This window comes from Atractosteus spatula, chromosome 4 (genome assembly GCF_055471065.1).
Source record: "Atractosteus spatula isolate fAtrSpa1 chromosome 4, fAtrSpa1.hap1, whole genome shotgun sequence".
NCBI lineage: Eukaryota > Metazoa > Chordata > Actinopteri > Semionotiformes > Lepisosteidae > Atractosteus > Atractosteus spatula.
This window is the reverse complement of record NC_142709.1, coordinates 51,699,452-51,722,523: the sequence shown is the minus strand read 5'-3', so window position 1 is coordinate 51,722,523 and position 23,072 is coordinate 51,699,452. Positions and strand designations below refer to the sequence as shown.

The 23,072-nt window shown below is 37.9% G+C and overlaps 1 protein-coding gene across 2 annotated transcripts in view; it reads right to left on the bottom strand.

Annotated features, from left to right (window-relative positions):
• The window catches only part of LOC148836509 (neuronal membrane glycoprotein M6-b), a 62,697-nt gene extending 40,592 nt beyond the window's left edge, over positions 1-22,105 (bottom strand). For both annotated transcript variants that reach the window (XM_088912913.1, XM_088912915.1), the window contains exon 1: positions 21,971-22,105. In XM_088912913.1, coding sequence (XP_088769039.1) covers positions 21,971-21,974 — 4 coding nt within the window. In that variant the 5' untranslated portion in view covers positions 21,975-22,105. The remainder of the gene's footprint in view (positions 1-21,970) is intronic.
• Positions 22,106-23,072: the final 967 nt, after the last annotated feature.

Sequence of the window (23,072 nt, the reverse complement as noted above, 5' to 3'; positions counted from 1 at the left end):
GATGAATAAAAATACTTGCCAGATCCCAGAACACTGAATTAGCATCCAGCTGCCAAGCCACGGTCATGGAACAATGAACAATTTCGTCCAGTGTCGGTCTGACAATGTAGCTTTTGTCAAACTCAGATCAGTCACTAATGATATGACTGAGGATGGAAGCATTTGTATCACCGAATATTCACTGTGTGGACATAATGACCCAATCCAAGGGCTAACCCTACTGGAAACGAAGCATGATTACCATTGTTTTATTTTTACAGTGGCATGCGTATTTATTTTTCTCTTGCAATATTTGACATTCTCACTGCCCAATGATTTACAAAATGGTCAAGAAAAGCACTCTGAAATGCTACAAACTGTTGATGAGAATGATTTTTGGGGGAGAATGTCTAGAACACACTTTCAAGATGCTAGATTTGCCAGGCCCATGATACTGCAGTACAAGTACAGTACTATTGTTTGTCCTATTGCCGTTTTTAACCATCTAAAAAATGAATTTTATAGCACGTCTCCAGCAAGAAACTCCTCCAACAGGGAGGCATTATGCTATAAACCAACTAAAAGAAAAATGTGTGTGCGTTTATCTCAACATCGCACTCGGTAATCAGAAAACCAGGATTTACCAGTTCCCAAAAAAAAAGGTCAAACAGATTATTTTCGATCCTCCAGGATTTAATCTGCAGTTAAAACTGCAGAGACAAGCAGAACAGCCAGTCTGTGCATTTTGACTTAAAAAATTACCATTCAAAAGAAAAGGAAGCAGAAAACAAATTACAAAGACTGACTTAAAAGGAGATTTTACTCGGTCACTGTATTGCTTTGTTAAACCATCATTTGCTCTGACAACACATTAAGATGTTATTATTTCCTGCAAAGTAAAAAATGACCTCTAATCTGATGGCGCTCATGTGCTTGTCTGGCAGCGTTATAAATACTCTGTGAAAAAACATTACCAGCTTTTTTATATTATAAGGAGCAAATAAGCATATAATCAGATAGTTACCCTGTCACACTTGTATTACCAGTAACTCTTCCATACAGATAATTTGGCTTAAAATATTGCATCTGTGTGATGAGAAATCAATATAACCTAACATTGCCACGTCATCTATCACTACCATTCTTCTGTAGCAAACCGCATGGTTACTGAGTCTCAACTCTAAGACACAGAACATTTGTCTTCAAAGGTGATAGATCAGCACTTGTGTTAGTGCAAAGCCTCTTGTTTAGTTCATCATGCTGAAAAGGATTTTAGAATTAAGAGATTTGTGTTTGCCATCTGTGTACAACACAGTGGCTCGCCTATCAGAACAGCCAGGCATCTGAAATCAAGGTGGAGCATCATGTGTACAGAAACTCCAGTGACAAAGTGAGAAGAAAGATAAAATGGAGACAGCTTCTGATTTATTAAATAGAAGAAATACCTAAAACAGATCTTAAATTGAATCTAGAAATACCTAAAAATAGCTATTTTAAAAGCAATTAATTACGCAAAGTGAAAAAATACACTCAATTACCCAAACATTTTCAGAGACAATCTCTTAAATTCATAGAATAGCTTACAGATGTGAAAGTATCTTTGATGAATATGGAAGTGGGTGACTTTTTAAATACACCCTTTGCTATTTGAATGAATGAATTAATCATTTTATATAAAGAATTCTTATTGACAGTTTAGTAACATTTATAATAGTCGCATCTATAACATTCCGTAAAATATTGTTTGATGAATTATCAATGAGAATGAAAACCTCTGTTCCGGAAGGTAGAAATCACTGATAACTTTGCAAACCAGAAAGCTCGTCTGTTAATTCTGAATTTGGTGTTAGCCAGCTGAAGAAAATCATTATACTTCAACATTAGAAAACAGGCTTTTTAGTACACCCACTTATGTTTAACCTTGCAAAAACAGTATTTTAATATCTATTTTTATGTTGGGATGGAAAGGATCCAGCTGAAATGCTCCCTTATGGATCCGAGAACAACAATACAAAGATATTACTACGATGGGTTTTAAACTAATCTGTTCCATATTTTGTAAAACTTCTATACACAACTGTTGCAAACCACAACACAGCTGCACTTCATTTCTGAAGACTGATAAAATGCCAGTGTTTTGTGTTATGTTCGGTCATGTGAGTCTCGCACCATCCAATCATGAATATTCGTTACACGAATCAGCTGCCTCTGTCTCAGTTGCATTACTAACACAGCCTGATGGACATACCAGGCATTGTGGTTACTCGCCATATGCAATCCATTGTGATATACATTTAGGATTTGGCATGTACATTGAGCCATTAGATGGCCCAAGGAGACAGCACAGAAAGTGCAGAGGACATCTGTTGTGCTGTATTAGATGGTTGTTGTGATATACGCCGTTACACTACACTGCACTGCACACATCCCATAGTATTATCAGTCATGATGACCCACTTGTGACCGCGTTCTGCTCTCTGAAGTGCTTTGCTGCAAACACCATCAATATAGGAATATGTCATAGGAAACTACAGAAAAAGAGAGGCTGCTGCACTCGGACACTGAATTACAGCTGTTCGCAAGCCACTGTGATCGCTCTGCAGCTTTATAAGTGACTGTACACATTTATTTCATACATACTATAATATGCAGGTACTGTACTGTACATAAAAGTTAGCAGTGCTGCATGACTTTTATCTTCCAGTATCTTCCAATAATGATAAAAGCAATTTTAGATGTTGTTCTTCCTTTAACTACAGGCATTCGTGTAAATTTTAAAATAAACAGTTTTGACCATTGAATCCAACAGCAGTCACGGCACAATTTTACACTGTTTTAAAACTGATATTCCTTGGCCTTTGAGATCATAATAGGAGCATGTTGGAGCAGGCAGGTCTCTTGACCTGGAAGTGGAAGGCTGTGGAGAAGTGGACAGATCTCTTGATCTGGAACTGAAGGGGTATGAGATCAGATCCTGGGTGTAGCCCTCCTACTGTATGCTTGAGCAGCATATGTTAGTCCAATTCTTTTGCGAAAATGTCCAGTTGTATAAATGGGTACAAAGGCTAGTTTGGGATGAAATCATCCATAAAATAAGGTTAATCTTATAAAAAAAACTGATCGTATGCAGTAGGATCATACACCACCACCTCACATTTAAAGTGCATTTATATGTCACAACTGAGACTCACAGATTAATAATTACTACTTGACAAAACATCTGGTGTTTCCTTGTACACAGGATTAACCACTCATCGGTGCTCCTCAGATTCAGCTTGTGGATGTAAGATGGGAGCGCAAGATGTTCCATGCCCAGCTCAGAATACAGCCACAGAAAACCAACCTTCTTCCACTAGTACAAGATTCACGGTTGACAAGGATGTTGATGAACTCAGAATAGATCTAATCTCTAAAGGCTGTTGGCATTGATTGGTATTTGCCACCCACCACTGTCTTAAAACATCTTGCAGCATCCCCAATGCTAACCATCAAAACCCACCAGATGACTAAGCCGAGAGTCACCGCGAAGGAGTTTTTAAAAACTACAGTTCAGAGGACCACATCTTTCCATTGCCAAACGTTTTGCAAAATTCTGTTTGAATATTTTCCAGCGCACGCTAGTGCCAATGCCACATTCAAGTTTATTTTTCCCCTGCAAAAATGCACTTACGTTCATAACTATTACTTAGCAATCTTTCACAGAACAGGAGATCGAAAAGAGGCCATTTGACCCATCAAGGCCGTTTCCTAGTGAGCGACCGATCAAAGGAATTTGTGCAGAACAACAAATACAGCGTGGTGAGTGCACAGCAACATCACCGATACAGTTGCCAAGTTCTTCAAATAGTGTAGATTTAAAATGACAAAGATTAGTTAGGAAAAACAGCTTTATAAAACGAGTCCTGTAATTGTTTATTAGAAATGAACACACATGAGCTCACAGGGAAAGCTGGAGAGACAGGGTGGGAGGAATCACAGCTCACACACAGACTAATCCCTGTGCTTCTCATGGCCTTCCTCTAGTGGAGGCAGAGCCGTTGTAGTGTTTTCTGTGTAAACGTGCATGTGTCCCTTCTCTCAGACCCCATGATGCTGCACTCTGACCTCTGACCTCTGACCTGAAAGTACACCCAACTTCCATTTACTGATCCAAAAGCACCATTCCTAATCCCATAAACTCTCTAATAGCCCTAATAACATTCCCCTGAACCACGACATTCACATAAAGTAGCTTAAAATGCATCTAAAAAGCTTTCTTGGTGTCTTTTAAAAGAATCCTTATTTATCTGACTACAGCAGACATAACACATTATCAGTTCAAACCCATTAGTTTCCAGCAATTGCCTTCAAAACATCCACTATACAACAGTAGTTCCACAATTGCACATCTCCCTTTCACTCTGACAGCTCAGACATTGAACTTGTAAGGTCACAGTTTGGCACTCCTGTTTGAAAATTTCTTAACATCGAGGGGAGTGTAAAACTAATTAATGAAAAGCTGTTTTTTTTTAGCTCCCTGGGAACCGTTTTATGTTAATTGTCTCAATTGTTTACAGCTCAAAGCCAGTGCCAAAGGAACAGCCCATGGCTGAAGAGGAAGAGGTGGCAAAGTGTGGTGTTTGAAGAGGTATCTGTATTCAAGAACTGGATATTTAACAACATAACAGAATGTCTTAAACGTATTATTTGATACTTCAGGCCTGCAGATGTTTAGAAACAATGTACATATTATTGATAAATAAGTACATTTTGTTGATAAATATTTTCAGACACTTTATAAGATATTTAAAATTAAACTGCAAAACCCCTTCTCCCAAATCGGATGTATAAAATTTCAATAAAAACCCAGTCATAAACTGTACATCCATTCATTCATTTGATCAATGTTTTTTAAACTATTAAGACCTTGAATTTCTCTAGATTTCCTACAACCTGCAGATTTCATCTAGTGCTTACATTTTATTAGTCCAGGCCTGTTTATCTGGACCCCAAAAAAACAGTATTTGACTGAGGAAACTAAAAATAAGGCAAAAACGAAAGCCCTGGGTGATTCCAATCAATGTGTCATTAAGGATTTGTCTGGCTATCCAAATAAACCAGAACAAACTACAAACAGGGCCAGTACAAGGAGGGATTTATTGGTGAAGGACATCAGTGGGGCTGTCCCACACTAGAGGAGGCAGTAAGCTCTGAAATCCCAAATAGAAAGTCTGTCTGAATGGCCCATCCAGTGCACCATGAGCAGCTACTATATAAACCCCCTTTACTCCTCTATCACTTGGGAAACCAGTTCCTCCAGCTTGAGAGCTGAATTTATTCAAGAAGCTGAAGATAGCCCAGCCTGTGACCTTCAGGATTTACTGCTGAAGAATATGATGTAGCAACAAAATTAGGTGGTAACCTAATTTCTTTACTTTAATAGAACAGTACATTTCTTGTGATGGCATGCTGATACACTCATGGAATCCCATAGCGATGCTATCCTAGTAAATTCCTTTGTGTATGTTTACACAACACATTATAACATATGGGGCTGATAGTAATGTAATTAATATATATAATTTGAATGCTGCTTGTAACTCAAGCTACTGTGTAAACGTACATTGAGACAACTTGTAATTCCTTATTAAATGAAATTTAATTTCTAATCTGGAATAGACAAAAGGTCTTTTTCATTACAAAGTTCATAAAATGTCTTTTTTCTTGCACAAGATCAGTCAGAACCAGGAAAGTTGCAATAAATATCTGCTATAAGCCCTTAATGAGAATTTTTTTGCGGATTTTGTCTAGATTACTATAGTCTTCACAGAGAGGAACAACAGCTGGTCCTTAAGGAAGGAGTATTTAGAACCCATACAGGATTTTAACTACTGAGACTGTGGATGAGAAGCAGTAGAAGATGGAACCCGATTTGCAGCTTAATGTTCAGCTGCTTTATTAGATATTTGACATGACCTTTTTTTTTTTGCAATGAGCAATAACTTATAAGAGGCAATAAATTCAGTACACTACAGGCTGAAACTACAGATGTTTGCGATCAATAATAGTATTTTTTATGCACCCAGCTGTTATGACTCAAATTTTTATATTGTTTTTTTAAGAGACCAAAAGCCAAATGTTACAGTCTTAGGAGACCTGTTGCTGCTGTAAACTACAACAGAGTTAGAGTTTTCTCATTTCGTTTTGTTTTGTGGCTAACAGACGAGAGCCTGAGGTCATGTTTCAAAAGGAAACATCTGTAATATTCCCACGCTCTGGATATTACAGCCATTTTCTCAGAATACAGCGTTGGGCTCCTTCCCTCGTTCTTCTGCCTCCAGTTTTAGAAACACGGCCCCCTCTTCCATCTCACAAACTATCAATAAACTGGTGCCACAATGAGGCCCCTGGTTCAAGCTCCTCACTCAGGAAGAGTCCGAACATCTGGATACTCACAAAGACCGATGAGAGGAGCTGTATCGCTTCTCTCACATGGACATGATGGTGAGGAGAGAAAGGACTTCTCTGCATGTCACACATGTCACCACACAACCTCTGTTCCACATTCTCGCTGGCAAGGTAGAGTAGTGGACACAGCTTATCTATGCAGTTCCTGCTTTAAGAGTGGCTTTGCACCAGTCAGCTGTGTCTCTGCAGAACACAAACACGTCTCTCTCTGCATTCAGTTGCACCTATTAAATACGTCCACTCAAAGATCCAAAAGACTTTCACAAACAGCGATATCTTTATCTTCTGCAATTTGGGATTTTGGATTGGTTCTGTGATACATAGGCTAGTTCGCGAGTTCACCAGAACCTCCGATACTGGAAACCCTGTGATCTCTTCAAGAAAAATGTCAGTGAAGCAGTAACAATATGCATGAGGACCTGTCGGAATGTGCCTGGTTTGGAATACAAAGACTCTATCACTCGTATTTCATGAAAAATATATGCAAATGTTCCCTTTTATGCTGGCGCTGCTCAGAAAGCTCAAGTGAAGTAAGATTACTAATGCAGTTATTTGAAAATTACTATATTTGCCTTTTCCCAATCTTCTTCGTTGCTTTGGGGCTGTTTGCTCATTTCTCACAAAGTCAACATCGCACTACTGCTTTTTCTCATGAAATGCTCAAAAAGGCACCGGTTCCCCTGTTAGGATAAGGTCTCAGGTCAGAGCAACCCAGCCAATGGAACCCAATACAGTCTTATTCTACTTCTCAATTCATATCTTTTCCCAATATATGCACCACTGGGTGAGCCCAACACAATTGCACTGTGCAGTGTCATTCTTCACATGTTGAACTAGAATGTCTCAAGTGCTACGGAGACCAGCAAAGCAGCCTTGCTCACAGGACAGATGAAGGAGACACCTCTTCCAACCAGCAGTATGAAACATTACAGCACTCATGGTCTTGAGTGCGATGGAATTAGACCAGCTGTATGGAGCTCTTCTTTTCAAATAAAAGTCTCTGACCTGTTACAGTAAGATAAGACTTGACAGCTTTACTTTATCCACCATATGGAAATAAATGTTTTCTGCAAGCGAAGCGCTGCAAAAAATATAAAATTTTCTGTGCTCGGCTTCAGTTTGTTAAATAGCCATGTTTTCTCAAAATTTACATCATCTCCAAATCCCAAAAGCCCTTTCCAGAGACCAAGCTATGAGCACATATACAGTCATTATGTTTCATGCAGCTGCCACATTCGCAGTGAAAGCAGTTAAAGTATTTCAGAAATTTTCATCTGTTTGACATATTATTTTATGGAATGCGTTTAAAGTTTTCCCTTTTCTGCCTCTTAAAAGTCAAAGGTCAACAACGTAATTTAAATTAACGAGGCAAAATCATGAAACCTTTCACAGCTGAGCTCAGGCACACAATGCTTGACAGCATGTTTTGCAAAGATAATGGCTATAGAAACCAATTTTACACTGAGTCATCAGCAGAAGTGACACAATTAATTGTGTAAAGATGAATCACAATAGGATATAACACATTATTTACCATGATGTGTTAGGAAGGTTCACAATAGGATAAAAATAGAAGTAGAAAGTTTTAAGAGTTCAATGAAATTGAATTAAAAGCTGATTATCATATTAACTCTCAAAACCAGTTTCTGGTAATTTGACACATTCTACAGTGGGGTGGCACATTTGTTAGCATTGCTGTCTCACAGTGCTGGGTGCTGTCTTTACATGAAGTCTTTATGTTCTTCCTGTGTTTGCGTGGATTTCCTTTGGGGGCTCTGGTTTTCTCCCACAGTTATAAGATATACTTGAATGTTAACTGACTTCTGGGAAAACTGTCTGTGGTGTGAGTGTGTGCACCTCTGTGTCTGTTTGTGCCCTGTGGTGGACTGGTGTCCTATCCAGGATGTATCCTGCATTGTGCCCCTTGCTTGCCTGGATAGGTTTTGGCTCTCCAGCAACCCTGTATTGGATAAAGCTGAAAATGGATGGATGGACATTCTATAGTGGAATTACCAATGGTACTCAAGATCACTGGTACCTACTGTACAACACTGAAAGGCATTTGATTTCTGAAGCAGAAAACTCCTTACTTCACTTGCCGTTGACTCATGAGCTTCCTTATAATCTCCAGCACAATCTATACTGCCTTAGTAGTGAAAATATCATGTTTTATCATGACAATCATGCAATAGTCATTTATAACTAAAGTATGATGATTTACTTCCACCTACACTTTATAAAAATCAATTGATGCTGAGAATCAATAGAAATCATTCAAGCCTTTAAGATAACTTAAAAGATTCATTAGTTTAACGATGAATTCAGAGAACTAATCCTTTTCAGAACAAACTGCCTAGCCTTATATTTTTCCATAAGTTGTACATAATAGCTTGACATCCTCTACACATTACCTGTTTAACATTTACTGTGCGCCAAAGGTTTCCTAACTTTCAACTTACAAATGGGTCTTCAGCTGATGTATAGTTGCATCATTGTCCCAGATGTAGCATTTTAATGACTTATGACAAACTCTACGTTAAAATGGAATTGTATAAGTTTAATGGAGCACGAAATTCAGTTTTCCCTCATAAAACTCTATCTGAATAAAATAATTGTAGCTCAGTTCAACATGGTGATTTTCTGTCATAAACTGACCAGAACATGACAAACTTTTATGTGCAACTGTAACAGTCATAAGGTGGGTAATGAATATATTTTATTACAGCTCTTAAAGATTTCATTTTAATTCATTTGTTTAAGAATGTTAATCGACGTCAAACAACTGCTTAGATAACATTTTCACATGGCTACTTAGAAACAGAAAAAACAAGCTTACACCACAAATACAGCACTGTTTATATAACTAATGAAGTACCAATACAAAAATTTAGTTCCTTCTCAAGGGAAAAAAAAATTAAAAATTCCCCGAGTTGCTTCAGCACACACTGGTAAATCCACTTTATAAATTTTAAATGTCCCACTGTGCATGAAAAATAAAAAAGCTGATGTGATTCAAACAAAATTCTTTAGACTCCTAATGGTTTCAACAGCTGCGCTGAAGAAATTCAGATGCCTTTGTTTTTATTTTCCTCTCCCAGCACCCCGAAAAGGGTCAGCACAAAGCCCTATCTGTTAAGTGTTGAATATCCATCTGGGCCAGCTGCCAAGTGCCAAATCTTCCCTGTTTGGATTTCTTTTAAACTTCTTTTATGGAAGTCTCTCATAGCCAAAATGTAGCAGTTTCTGAATATGGTGTTCCATGTGTTTCCAAACACAATGTGAAAGAGAAATTCTGTCTTCATGTTATAAGGGAGCATTTTCTAACATCAACTTCAATGCAGTAAATACATATTTACTCACTCATAAATACAATGATATTACACAAGTGTTATTAATGCTGAATTATTTTACCAGTTTGACTAAACATTTGCTTAAAAATGACCATAATTGGTCCAAAACAATGTGATGAATCATACTTTAATTACATTGAAACGAGGCACAATAAAAGTATAATCATGTGTAAGAACACATGCAAATACTAAGTAATTGTATACTTTAGTTGATGTGAAGCATATACATCATGTAAAAAGCTACTCCACAATGTTTTCATAGGAGAGTGTTTTAAAGTTCAAAATCAGTGCTCCAGTGCACATAACTCTGACACTCCTATCAGAGGCTGAGATGGGATGAGATACAATGGACCAAACTTAATCATGAGAAACGTAGATCCAGAGAGCAGCACAGAGAGGAGAGAGGTGTAAGTAACACAAAAGATAGGTAGATAAAGATATCCCCAGGTTCAGATATAACTTCAACATATGCTGGAAACGTATATATAGTAGCTTAAGCAAAATATAAATTGAGTTAATTATGAATGTGGAGTCACATTCTGCCCAGTAATAAGAACACTAACATGAAAAAGGTACACAATCCTTCCTGGCCTGATGACAACCCATTCCTGGCACAGAACACGTTTGAGGGAATTCCTGGAGGTGAGTTAGATTAGGTGCTCTGCCAGGGGCCACTCTAGAATCAACCAAATTAGGTTGAAATGGATTTTCTTCCAATGACTGGTCAGTCCACAGCAGATGAGTGATGCTCTGAAAGTCTTTAACATAACATCACATCACTTTATTAGCCCTATACAATTTCTTGCATTAGGAATTCATCTTTTCACATACCCCAGCTTGCTCTCCATGAGACAAACAGGCACATAGACAGGGAGAGAAGCAGTTGGAGCAGTTGGGGTTAAGAGCCTTGCTCAGGGGCCCAACGGAGTAGGATTTCTCTGCCGGCTGTGGGATTTGAACCGGCAACCTTCCAGCCACAGGCGAAGATCCTTAGCCACAGAGCCATCGCTCCACCCACATGCGAGGTGCGCTTGGGTTACTCGAGAGGCAAAGCTGGTGCTCTTCAAAGTAGCTGTAACATCTGTCCTTTCTCCAACTCCTGCCCATGAATGCCAGTGAACAAGTTGGTGCTCCAGCAAGCACTACCCCCATCAAAAGTTGTGCGCTCGTCTTTGCATTCCTCGCGTCTGTGAAGGAATTCACCATTTTACGGTTTCACGCGATTGTGTCCCTTGTATGCATGTACACATTTAGAACTTGTGTCCCTGAATCAGAGACCGATCACGGGGTGGAATTTCAAAATCACTCTGCTCCTGGATTTGGTAATGATTTGGGAAAGCCCAGCTGCCTTCCTCATGGAGATAAACCTGGGGGGGGGATGATCAGAGCAACAGTCAAGCCTCACCTGCAGGTCTTTGGGAGGTGGGAGTAACACTCAGAAAACAAGCAGTCAAACGTGGGGATTCCAGACTTTTCTACTTCTGAAGCTCGTCTAATGCTGTCTGCATCGTGTACTACTCAAAACACTGCCTACGGCTTACGTCATTTTGTAAAGGGTTAATAACTTTCCACTCTCACGTTTCATAATACTATTGACTAAACAGCAAATCTTCTAATGTCCCAGACCAAGGAAAAAGATCAGCTTCTTAGATTCTATTTAAAATAAACAAAGCTGGACAGGAGCCAAGTATAACATTTGTAATACCACGAGGGGAGGAAGGTTCTGCGAGATGGCTTACAACCCAGCTGGCCAGTAAATACTGTGTAACAGGATGAAGTAACTTGTTATTGAAATCACAAGGGACAGAAAGCTGCACAGTACTGTGGAATTTCATATGGGAAACTAACCAGATCAATCGTATTATATTTGACTGCAGCAACCACAGTATTAAACCTGTTTTCTTCAAACATATTTCTAGTTTTTCACTTTAACCTCAACACCTTCAGGTCTACACACGGTACTTTCTGCTGTGGTTCCTTATTTTTCATGCTAGTATAACAGAAAACACAATTTCTTTTTCTTCCAACCTTGTCTTTGGACATCTGGGATATATTATTTAATTTTAAAAGTGTTAGACAGCAGCTATGCTTTCTCAAATTCATTTTCACCTAAACTACCAACAGTTCAACGGCGATTGTACTAAAATAACAAATTGCTTTAAAACGTTCTGTAAAGTTAACAAAAGCACAAAGGTTAAGGTCTAGTGTTTATCTCTGCAGAAGAAGTATTACCTGGTATTTCTCCTGTCATTTCCACACTGTTGATTATTGTTAGTGCAACAAATTACCTTACAAGGAAACATTTGTCTCCAGAGTGTCTTTGCACAGGCCTGTTAGTTAAAAGAGTTTAACACAAGTGCACATTAGAAATATACATGATTGGTAACCATATTACATAGGTTGTCTTCCTTCTAAACCATTCACACAGTTATACTGTACCATAATGCGCAGATGGTACATAGCAAAAATTGCCTTTTGTGCTTTGACTACTTAATCTTTCAAGCATACTTGCCAGGATCCTTTGCACAGAGTCACTTAGTTATATGTGCACAACACATGGCAAGCCAAGAACTCAAATTTCTGACATTTTTACTACTCCCACGTAACCATTTGACATGTACTAGTCACTCTGGCTGGGGTCCCAATGTGTAGATGAAAACGTTGCTCTTAAAGAGAGTAGAGCACAATTATGACTTTAGCAGCTTTTGTAATAATAATGCAATTACTATCTGGCTAATCTGAATGCTTAAAAAATATGTATATCAGCCCCATTAATGTTTCCTAAATATACTAAAAAAGCTTAAAACAGCCTGTTTAAACTGATAATTTCTTTCAATTCACATATACTTTACTTATTTTTATAACCCTTTCAAAGAAAGTGCTTACTAAAAAGTGTTGTTAAACTACTGATTTATTATGTTTTACATTGTAAGGTTTATGTTAATGCCAAACATTTGTCTTGATTTAATGTTTCTGAGTTAGTGCTGGAACATAAGAGGGGATAAGGCTTCTTTCACCCATTTTAATTAATCTCTATCTTTTATACCTTTCCTTTTTTTCAGGCTGTTTTGCTTATGAATTTTTTGTAAACTTTAGTTGCTGTATATTTATATTTTTCACAGATTAATGTTGTTTATAAAAATGGTTTGGACATTTGTTAGTTTTAAACTTTGCTTTCATATAAAAGCAATGCGGACATTAGTGGAACTGTTTTATTCTGATCTGTTTTCTAGTGGGTGAGCCAGATGGATACCATTCAGAAAACTCGTATCGTTTTGTTTCTGAAAACTATGAATATAAGTTCTAAAACAATGTTTTTTTAGAAATTATTACTCTTAGATTGCAAAAGTATTGCGAACTAAAATATTTTCTTCAAAGTGACGGAAATGCATTTTCTGTGATCATTTGATAATCTTATTGCACGTAAAAAACTGTGCAGAACCAGAGGCACCCAATTCTCACACATTGGTTGTTTTTTTCTGCAACTCTGTGTGAACTTGGATTAGCACAGCTGATGCACATCTTTGCTTGTCTAATCCATTATTTTCATACACAGCAAATCAGCCTTCTGGAAACGTTAGTTTCGAAATGCCTGTTCTCTGTGGAAAACAATAAGAACAATGCAGCCGATTTTTCCATTGCTAGAACTACCATCATAAATACTACTTCAGTTCAGCTCTGAAAACACACATTTTCAAACAAATGTGATTATTTTTCCTTTGATATTGCCTAATATTTTGAACTTTGATTATGCATGTTTCATTTTTAATGATTTATAACAGGTTGCTTTCACATCACATAAAGCATTTGAATGTATTATTCTGTATAGGTTTTTATTCAGGTCTTACTGTATTACTGAACTCCTCGCTTGCAAGCCATTACCTAAAATCAATGAAAGAGCCAAAGTTTAAGTGAAATGCTATTTTTATTTTATGGTCACTTTAGAATATTAATTTCCAGACACAGTAGAAGATGATCTACTAGAAAACATAGTTTTTCTCTACTAGTGTTGCAAAGGTTAAAACAGCTACACAGTTAAAAGTAGATGTCTACGATTGGTCACCTCATTGAACTATCTTTCCAACCAAACCCTGGGGATCTGAGTGGAGATAGAACTATACCGAGCTGAAACTGCCTTGGAAAAAGTTTCACATTCATGATTTTTAAATACAGATTAAGTGTGACATCATGAAAGTCTATATAAAAACAACTGAAATTCTCAATGTCAAAAAACACATTTCCGCACCTTTCCAGAATGGATGCTCTTCTCCATTGCATGTGTATAATGTATATGCAAGTTTCATCACCCCCAACAAAGTATACGGTCAGAGGTGTTAACGCCCTGAAACTCCAATGGGTTAAGGCTGCTCAGCCTCCTGCTGTGAACAAGGGAAAAGCCTCTTTTTAAAAGGTAAGAACCAGGCCACGGTTGAGCAAACTTTCCCACTCAGTACGTACCATCTCTATCATTTCATATCACAATAAACAATGACCCCTTTGTCAACCAGGGACTGATTAAACCCCAGAAATTAACACTGCTGTTTGGAAGGCCACCTCCTTCAGATTCGTCTAATTGAGGAGTTAGAGGTTTACTCCAGGCTTGTTTCAGCTCCCTCACAGAGTTTCTCACACTCTTTCAGAGGCAAAGGCATCATCTGCAGCCTAACTGCACAGGCCATTTATTCAGATCCTCTGCCAGATGGGCAAGTGCCCAGAAAGCCGTCGGTTATGAAAACAAGTCTCTCATAAAACAACATGCTGTAGGTTTAATTGGGAGAAACACGGGCAAACATACATTTAACAAAATTAAAGAACAGAACTCTTACATTAGTACCCGCTTTGAAGTCAAAGCAAAACATTCCAGAGGTCTACAAACAATGCAGATTCATCAGGGTTAAAATGAATTCTAATGTATGACAATCTTTCACTCGCTACATTTTCCATTTGATTTTATGGATTATTAATTAAATTATCACTGAAAATAAATCCACAGGTTGTCAGTACCCAACTACAATACAAAGTATGAAATATGGAATTCCTTTTCAATTCCAAATGCACAGGGCTGTTTTCCCCTAAGAAGTTATCTTCCCTGTGTCCACAATCAGCTGAAGAAAAGAAAAGTGAGGAGTTGTCATCATTCTTTACAGTTACTCTTCCACTGTTACAGGGTTATAGGGTTGACTGTATAACAGCTGGACAAAAGTTGTTTTTTAAAAAAATGAAAAGTTGACCCCAAACCAACACAGAGCAGGGCAGAACACAATTTCCTCTGATAGCCCAGACATCTGTTGAAAAGCTGTTCATAGCACTGAACAATAATCTCAGATCGCTGTGCTGCTTTACAGATCATGGCACCCTCCATTCCTGAGTTCAGCAACCATCTTTCTAAAGGAAGGAAATAACAACTGGATTGTAAATTACTGTATCATCTTCTGTGGGTTTTTATTTCACGTTTCCTTCTTTTCTATTAGACCAAAACAGGCTCTTTGCTTCCAGATGTCCTGCTAGTTGTTTGCTGTAACCAACAAAAATGAAACTGCAGAGCACTTTGTTCAAAAAGTGACAAGATCCTGTCACTAGTTCAGCACTCCCAACTGTTTCAGATTTGATTTTTAAGGAAGGATAAATAAGAAGAAGCAACTTTTCATGAGCAGCTATGGCAACTGCTACAGTGCCTGTGTCAATAGAAGATGGCCGGTCACAGCAGGATCTCCCAGCGATCCTTGCTGAAATGAATTGTGTCTGAAAAACAGCTCCAGTTTGGGGTCAGACATGGGGTTTTGCCTCTAAGCTTTCTGTTCATGAGAACATGTCCTAATCTACATATCTTAACATACACAATCCCATGCAATCTTGATTGCAGCCTTAAAAAAAAAAGGCCAAGAGATTTCTCCAGCGTTCCCGACTGATTGTTTACTTTCAGATCATGAAAATAAGATTTTGAGATGTCTCATTAGGCTTTACATGAGTACATGTTTCCTGTGTCACTTCATTAGCTATCGAGATTGCCAGAAAACAATCCGATGTACTATGGGTGTATAACAAATGAAAAAAATTAACTTTTGCGTTCTTGCATTAACTCAAGTTTTGTTTTCCTCTTTAAAAATGTCATCTGTAGCTTCCTAAACATTGGAAAGTTTCAACAAATAGAAGTAAAAAAAAGAAGTTAACCAAAACAGAACAGAGTGAAAGCTATAATCTCATAATGAATGGTTATTCATGGTGTTAAAGATTTAACAAGGATCTCCTTTAAAACCAATACAGTGCTTATGATTTAAAAAGACATTAAGAGCTATCCCATTGTTTAAGCATTAGCAAGTTTGATTCATGCTTTGTCTTTTTCCATTTTTCACCAGGGAAAATGTAAGTGATTACATGCTTTACCTCATTTCACATCACAAAAAAAGAAAAATACAACCTACTCATGCTATCACTCTTTTTTCCCCATTTCAGACTGCTCATCAATGGTGCTGCAAAACCCAGTCATGTGTCTTTCCGTCAATGTAAGGAATCACTTTAATACCCAAAACTCCATGTTAAAAAGGCAAGTTAAAGGGCGTGAGATAAGTGAATGTTTGGAACAGAATGTGTGGCTAACATTCCCAAACTTTCCCCCATCACAAAATCACATTTTCCCTTCCACTTGTGGTTTGACAACCTCTTATTTTCTCAGAAAGATAAAGCAACTGGGCTGATAATGACTATTCAAAGGTCAGTGGCATTTCCCTGGATATGATTATACTATTCTGTTGCAATCACAATCCTAAATAGCCTACAGTTAAGAAGGAAAAAGTTAAGCATTTGCAAAATGAACAGACATTCTCTCTGATGTGCTGTGCTACAGAGAACAGAATCTATTTTTAGACTATTACATGTATTAAATGTATTTGATATTTCTGAACATTAGACATACAAATCTTCTGAAAAACAAAGAAAAAGATCACCTATTAAGCTGTTTTTCTACAGTGTGAAGTCAGAGAAGCAAAAGAGCCGCAGATCCCAACTGCTGATACAACACAGAAATATAACTGTTTTTAAAATACAGTTAATACCCAGAATTCATGATAATAGATGGTAAAAGTGTGTAACACTTGTGATTCATTGCCTGTTGCCATATAGTCTTTACCTTGTTTGGCTTCTGTAAAGTTCAATCCACATGGTTGTTTTTCCTGCCTGTTTTTTTTAATTAGAAGGGATTTTAGATTTATACCATATACGTGAAGCTAGCTCCAGTGGTTTCACCTCTCATAAAGAAAGCAAAACTGATATCTGTGTTGTCCTAATTTTCCTGATCTTGCAATATATATATACATCCTTTCATTTTCTAACTGCAACATGCACTCAGCGTTGCTGAGAATACACCATGGATGGGATGCCAATCCATCTCAGGCACACACAGACACACACACCAGGGCCTATTCTCCCAGAAGCCACTTAACCCACCAGTGTGTTTTGGACTGTGGGAGCAATCCAGAACACTTGTAGGAAACCAATACAAACATGGGGAGAACATACAGAGCGTCTCCAAACAACCCAAGCCTGGAACTAAACCCAGGGTCCAGCGCTTTGTGGCAGCAATGCTAACCACTGCATCACCATGCTGCTCATCTATACTGTACTGTACATATATGTTTTTGAAACTACGGTGGTAGAGATATTAATACAGAAAGTGATATTATTGTATTTAACTGAAAGAGACTGACTATGTTCCTCTATTTTTGGAATTTCTACAGTCTCTCGTCTATATTTAAAATGTACCAATCAGGGCTGTGCACTTGCGTTTATATTATATTAACATTTATGATCTAACATAAAAAGACATATCGCCATAATGTACGCATTAAGCTGTCCGAGATCAGCGGTGCCGTGGACATTTTCTGTAGAGCCAAGTCCTTCGGTTCTGCTACTGCTACACATTGCTAAGCAACGGGAGCTGCAGCGTGGGTAGTGAAACCTCATGCGACCGAGAAATCATAACTGGCAGAACATCAGCTGATGACTGTGCTTTCAACTTTCAGAGGCTCAGACTCACTTTGAAAAGGCATTTGTTTTGCCATATGCATGAAAACAGCATGCCATGTACTGTACCTCCAGATATTAGTTTCTAGTTACAGTATATTCTCAGGCCCCAGTTTTAAGTCTGCCTTGTCAAAGGTTCCTACCAAACATACAATTTCCACTTTTGATTTATACCAGACCTCAAAGTGCAATTTTATACAACAAATCAAGTTAAATAATGAACTGCACAGCAAACCACAGTGAACCATGAACCACAGAGCACACTCTGAACCCCTGATTCTCTAGGGCTTTTCAGTCTTGTCTGCTCAACAGACTCATTGAAATCTAACAAAGCAAAAGTTAATAAGAAATAAAGCACAACATCCAAGCAAACGTGTGCCCAGATTTTAGGTAACTTCAAAAGGTTTCCTTTTTTTGTGGCATGTGAAGGGCCATTATACCATCTTATCTCTATGTTCCACTGACAACTGACTTTGTAAAGAGCTTTGATCGGATGTTGTCCTTACCATGGGAAGACTAACTATTGACAAACTGACTGAAAGATTGATCGACTTAAAATGAGACATTTTCGATTTTCTAGAAGGAGCTCCAAAGCAGAGGCATGAACCCAGCAGCTCCATCAGGTTACAGATTCTGACACGGGTCCTAAAGCATCTAGAGATAAAGGCAGCTTTGCCTGGTTTCATCATCCCTGTTGACCAAGATTTGCGTAAGAACAGCGAGTTCAATTATGCTAAGCACGGCATCAGTAGCTTGAATTATTGAATTTGACTTTGCAGACACCAGGGGGAAGAAAATCAAACGCGAAAACAAACAAAAAGAGGGATTTCGTAATTCATGTGATATCATTCTCCGATAAGGCCAAAGCTATGCTGAATACCAAAACTCTTTGTTTAACCACTGGGTTCTGTCTGATGATGTGTTATTAATTTGCCTGTGCATTACTATTTCTACTACAACCCCCACCAGAACAAGCAGATTAAAAACGATGAAAGGATTACATTCTCTGAGGTAATATACCTATGAACAAACCAATTAACAACCCATTTTCAGCTTGCAGACCTCTGGCCGTAAAAAAATGTATATTGAAAGTACAGTAGTTTCTCTCTGCTGCGTCACAGCTTTTCCTTTGGAGTGGCACTGCTCTCAAGTTCAAAACGTACAGTAAGCTGGAGTTTGTGGTCATAGTTCATACAGCAAAGAATATGTCCTACAGATCCAACACGAGGAACTGGGGAGTGAGCAAAACACACAACTTTAGCCTATAAAGCCAGTGCGACATTGAAAGCAAAGCTTGGTGAAGTTAAAAATTTTAAATGAAAACTGAAGCAGTCTGGTGAAGGGGAGCATCTTTTCACTTTTCTGAAGCTCATTACTGGCTTCAATTCATCTGGGGATTTAAGGAAACTGGATGTGAAGAAATCTGGCAACATATTAATCTTTTTTAAGCAATCAACAACTAAAATCCCACAAAAGAACAAAAGAACATAGGACAATGAGCAAGTTCTAAGAGCACAAAGACATTATTGTGAGCCTTTCACAACCCCTTCAGAGAGAATTAATTACCACTTAAGACATCAGTATTCTAATCCTGCTTCTGCAGCAACCAACAATAGTAACTCACCTTTTTTAAATTATATACTTCTTTGACTGGTTGTCACAATAACAATACATGTAGTTCAGTTTAAATACTACTGTATTTCTCTAGATTTCGTGAGAAATCCATTTCACTTTGTGTATCAGCTCCAGTAACAGTTACAGGAAGGGTGTTTTGGCATGGATTTGGTCTATTATGCCTCGGCTTCCAATCCATTTGACTATTTTATTTTTCAGGTTTTATAATGAGCCGATATTAATTTTCACTTAGCAGTTTTAAGCATCAAGCATCTAAATTGATGAATGTATATAAAGGATAAATGATTAACTTCTTATTTTATGTTACTTACAAAAGTCAGTCTTGTTAGACTAAAATCTGTTAATTACGGATGTGACACTTAGTAAATTTATGCTGACACACAGAATCGCTTAGATGTCTCATTATCTATACTCAGCTGAATGACAGTATGTTATTAGGGCAAGTTGTCTCCATTGCCACTAAAATTAACAATGCTACCCCCCAAAGTGAGTTAAACCATTTTTTTTCCCTGTGGATGTTTAATTTAGGGTTCCTGAGATCTGTCCTGTATTTGGGGGCTGGCACTGAGCACTAGACAGCACTAAACATTCAAACCGCCTCAACAGATTACTGTCAGGAATACCAAGGTGTAGGATCGGCAGATCAAGCTGCACCAGCTATCAAGTGAACAAGGCAACGACACTGTACAAAAACTACCACTCACTGCCCCTGCCATCCTTAACAATAAATAAGGGAAATACCTCAACTGCCTTTTTCATTAGAAAAAGCTCAAATATTTTCTCCTAAATTACATTATGACTCATAGGGGTTCTGAGAAGCGGCCCAGAGGATCCCCAGAAAAAAGATCTCTTCACCCCAAGTTTATTTGGAGTACGCTTCTAATAATTTATGCTTCATAGCAAAACTGATTATATTAATCATTGGCTCCTGTCTAGATTTACATTTACATTGGGCATCCACACTGAACCTTTTTTGTAAAGAGGTCCTCCAGACAAATTTAACAACTCCTGCTCTAGAACTATCTGCAACATGATAGATACAGTGTTGTTTCTGGTAAAAAGTATGTATTCGAAAAAATAAAACTGCATAGGTTTCAACAATTTAAATGATGTCTTTCAAACACCACATCTCCCTTCTGTACATAACGTTCTCATATGTCCTCTGCACATAGAAAAGACTGTGGACAAACCGTTTAGCACTGGGATAGTCTTCTTGAAACAGGGCTAGAAAACTACACGTCTTTCTCTCAGTGGTAGGAAAGGAGACCTTGCTCTAGTTACAATTTCTTAAATCATTTTTGTGATAGGTCTTGCCATGCAATTTCATTTCAGCCAGCTGGAGCAGTGAGCTCACATGCAGTAGGCAGGCCTGCAATGTTGAAAAGTTTAGTCACCGACATAATTATTTCTCTAGTTCAAGCAGAGCATATAAAACTGCCATCCAATAACATAAAAAGAGCTAACCAGCTATGGACTCAAATAAATACTGTGTATAGATATACCATAAACAGCAAAATAGCATGTGTTCCACACAAAATCCCTTGGATACTAACAATAACTGAATATTTATGCACAAGGCGGTTCATTAATAATGGTTTCATAGTAATGACAATGAAAACTACTTAAATGATCTACTTTGGAACAAGGTCATCTGAAAGATATCCCCCCTACTAAACATAACTAAACCTTTTATTTTGTGATCAGACATTTTAAATACAGAAAATGGCCTTTAACTGTACAGGCAGAGCCGTACAGTAGTTGAATGCCAAACGCAAAATGTAGAGTTTTAGTGGCAGCTGGAATAGATCAGCAAAGGAATTTTTCCAATATCAGCTCCAATATTTAATATGGCGTACAGGCGGTATTAATACCAAACTACACAGTGTACTTCCAGACAGCTGAATGTTATATACTAGTTAGCGATTTAATCAACAGATCGACATAACATAAAACAAATGTGCAAAAGTAAGAAAACGTCAATAGGGTGGACTAGAGCATATAGCATTTTAACATAGAAATCAGATAAAATATCTCTGGTTCCTGAACAGAGACATTGAAAAAGAAACATTTTTATTCAGAAAGGTCTGAAAATACTTAAGGAACGGCTACTTAAAGCCATCATCGATTTCTTTTTCTGAAGGGGCAACAAATGGCAGGACGTTGACAGTGGGAATGATTTACGACAAACATACTAAAATATCGAGATGTCAGAACCAAAAGGGAAAAACCATTTACAAAAGTATTATCTCTAATCGTGCTCACCGTTTTATTTCATTACTACTCCTGATGCCAATTATTATCTCAGGCGGGACAGATAACAAAATACAGGGGCAGAACGAAAACAAAAAGTTCCAAAAACAAATCACCGAACGCATCTGGATGAAAACAAAATGTATCACTGTAATAATAAAAACAATTAACCAGTTTAAAAAACAACTTCAGCATGATGCACCGCAGCCCAGCGTAAGTGTTTACACATTTGCCTCTAGAACGATACATGCATTTTTAAAAACAAACAAAAAGAAGGGAAGAAAACATACCCATTGTGCTCCTCTAGCAGGACTTCAGGTTGTCAGAAGTCAGTAAAAAGTTGGTGTTAGAAGGCTGCAGTTGAGGCTATTAAAGCTAACAGTCCTTCACTCTCCTCTCCGCGGTCCCGTTTGGAGATATGGGGCTTGAGGAGGGGAGGGGGGTTGGATGACGTCACTGACGAGGATTACCGCTGGTAGGAAAGCGGCCCTGGGCCCCTGGATTACGTTCCGTCCTTTGCGCTGGGATAGTCTCTTAGCAGGACTCATACTTCAGTTTGGTTCAATAGGCTGCTTATGCAAGCTACATTATTCCCCTTGTGTTTTTACATAAATGCGCTCCACATAGTTTATATAGGTATGGGTGTGCTAAATATCACCCATTAAGAATTATTAGGTTAAGAACCTAATAATTGAAAGTGACGGTGGCCCTAAAGTTCAAAACCAAAACAACATAAAAAAAATAGTAGAATGTAAACTAAAAAAAAAAGTCACAAAAATTGATGAGAAAAAATAAAAATTAAAAATTAAAACTAGCTCAGCTAAAAACAGCGTCATAGGAACGTTTGACATTTCTTTTATTTTACCTGTTGTTCGGCACTTTATGGCCACCATAGGATTTTTTTCTGTGCCGTGTAACAGAAGGTGGAGGAAAAACTTGGAAGATTGTCCTGATTTATTACGTAGGGAAGCCTATTAAAATAATTCCAAAGTCAACCTGGCTTTGTGTATACACCAAGTTACATTGGGTAATTCCCTGCGTGGTCTATTTCTTTTTCTAGGTCTCAAGCGCAATTTAAGTTTAAAAAGTTGACATCTAATACTAAAAGGTTATACATCTGGAAGATAACATGCAAAACAGTAAAAAGTAAATGTTGACACAAATAGCACTGAAAAATAACATTCTCATTTAATGAGAGCTGTTGTAGTTGTTTTTTTTTCTCCCTTGAAGGCAGCATTAATCTAGGATTACATTGCCCAAGTTAAAACTACAAAATCCTAGATTAGGGCTAATCAGGTTCTGTGATACAAGTCCACACACTTTTTACAGTAAGTGCCAGTAAGGGTCTCTGAAATGAGACAAAGGCATGATAGAGATACACCATTTCATCAC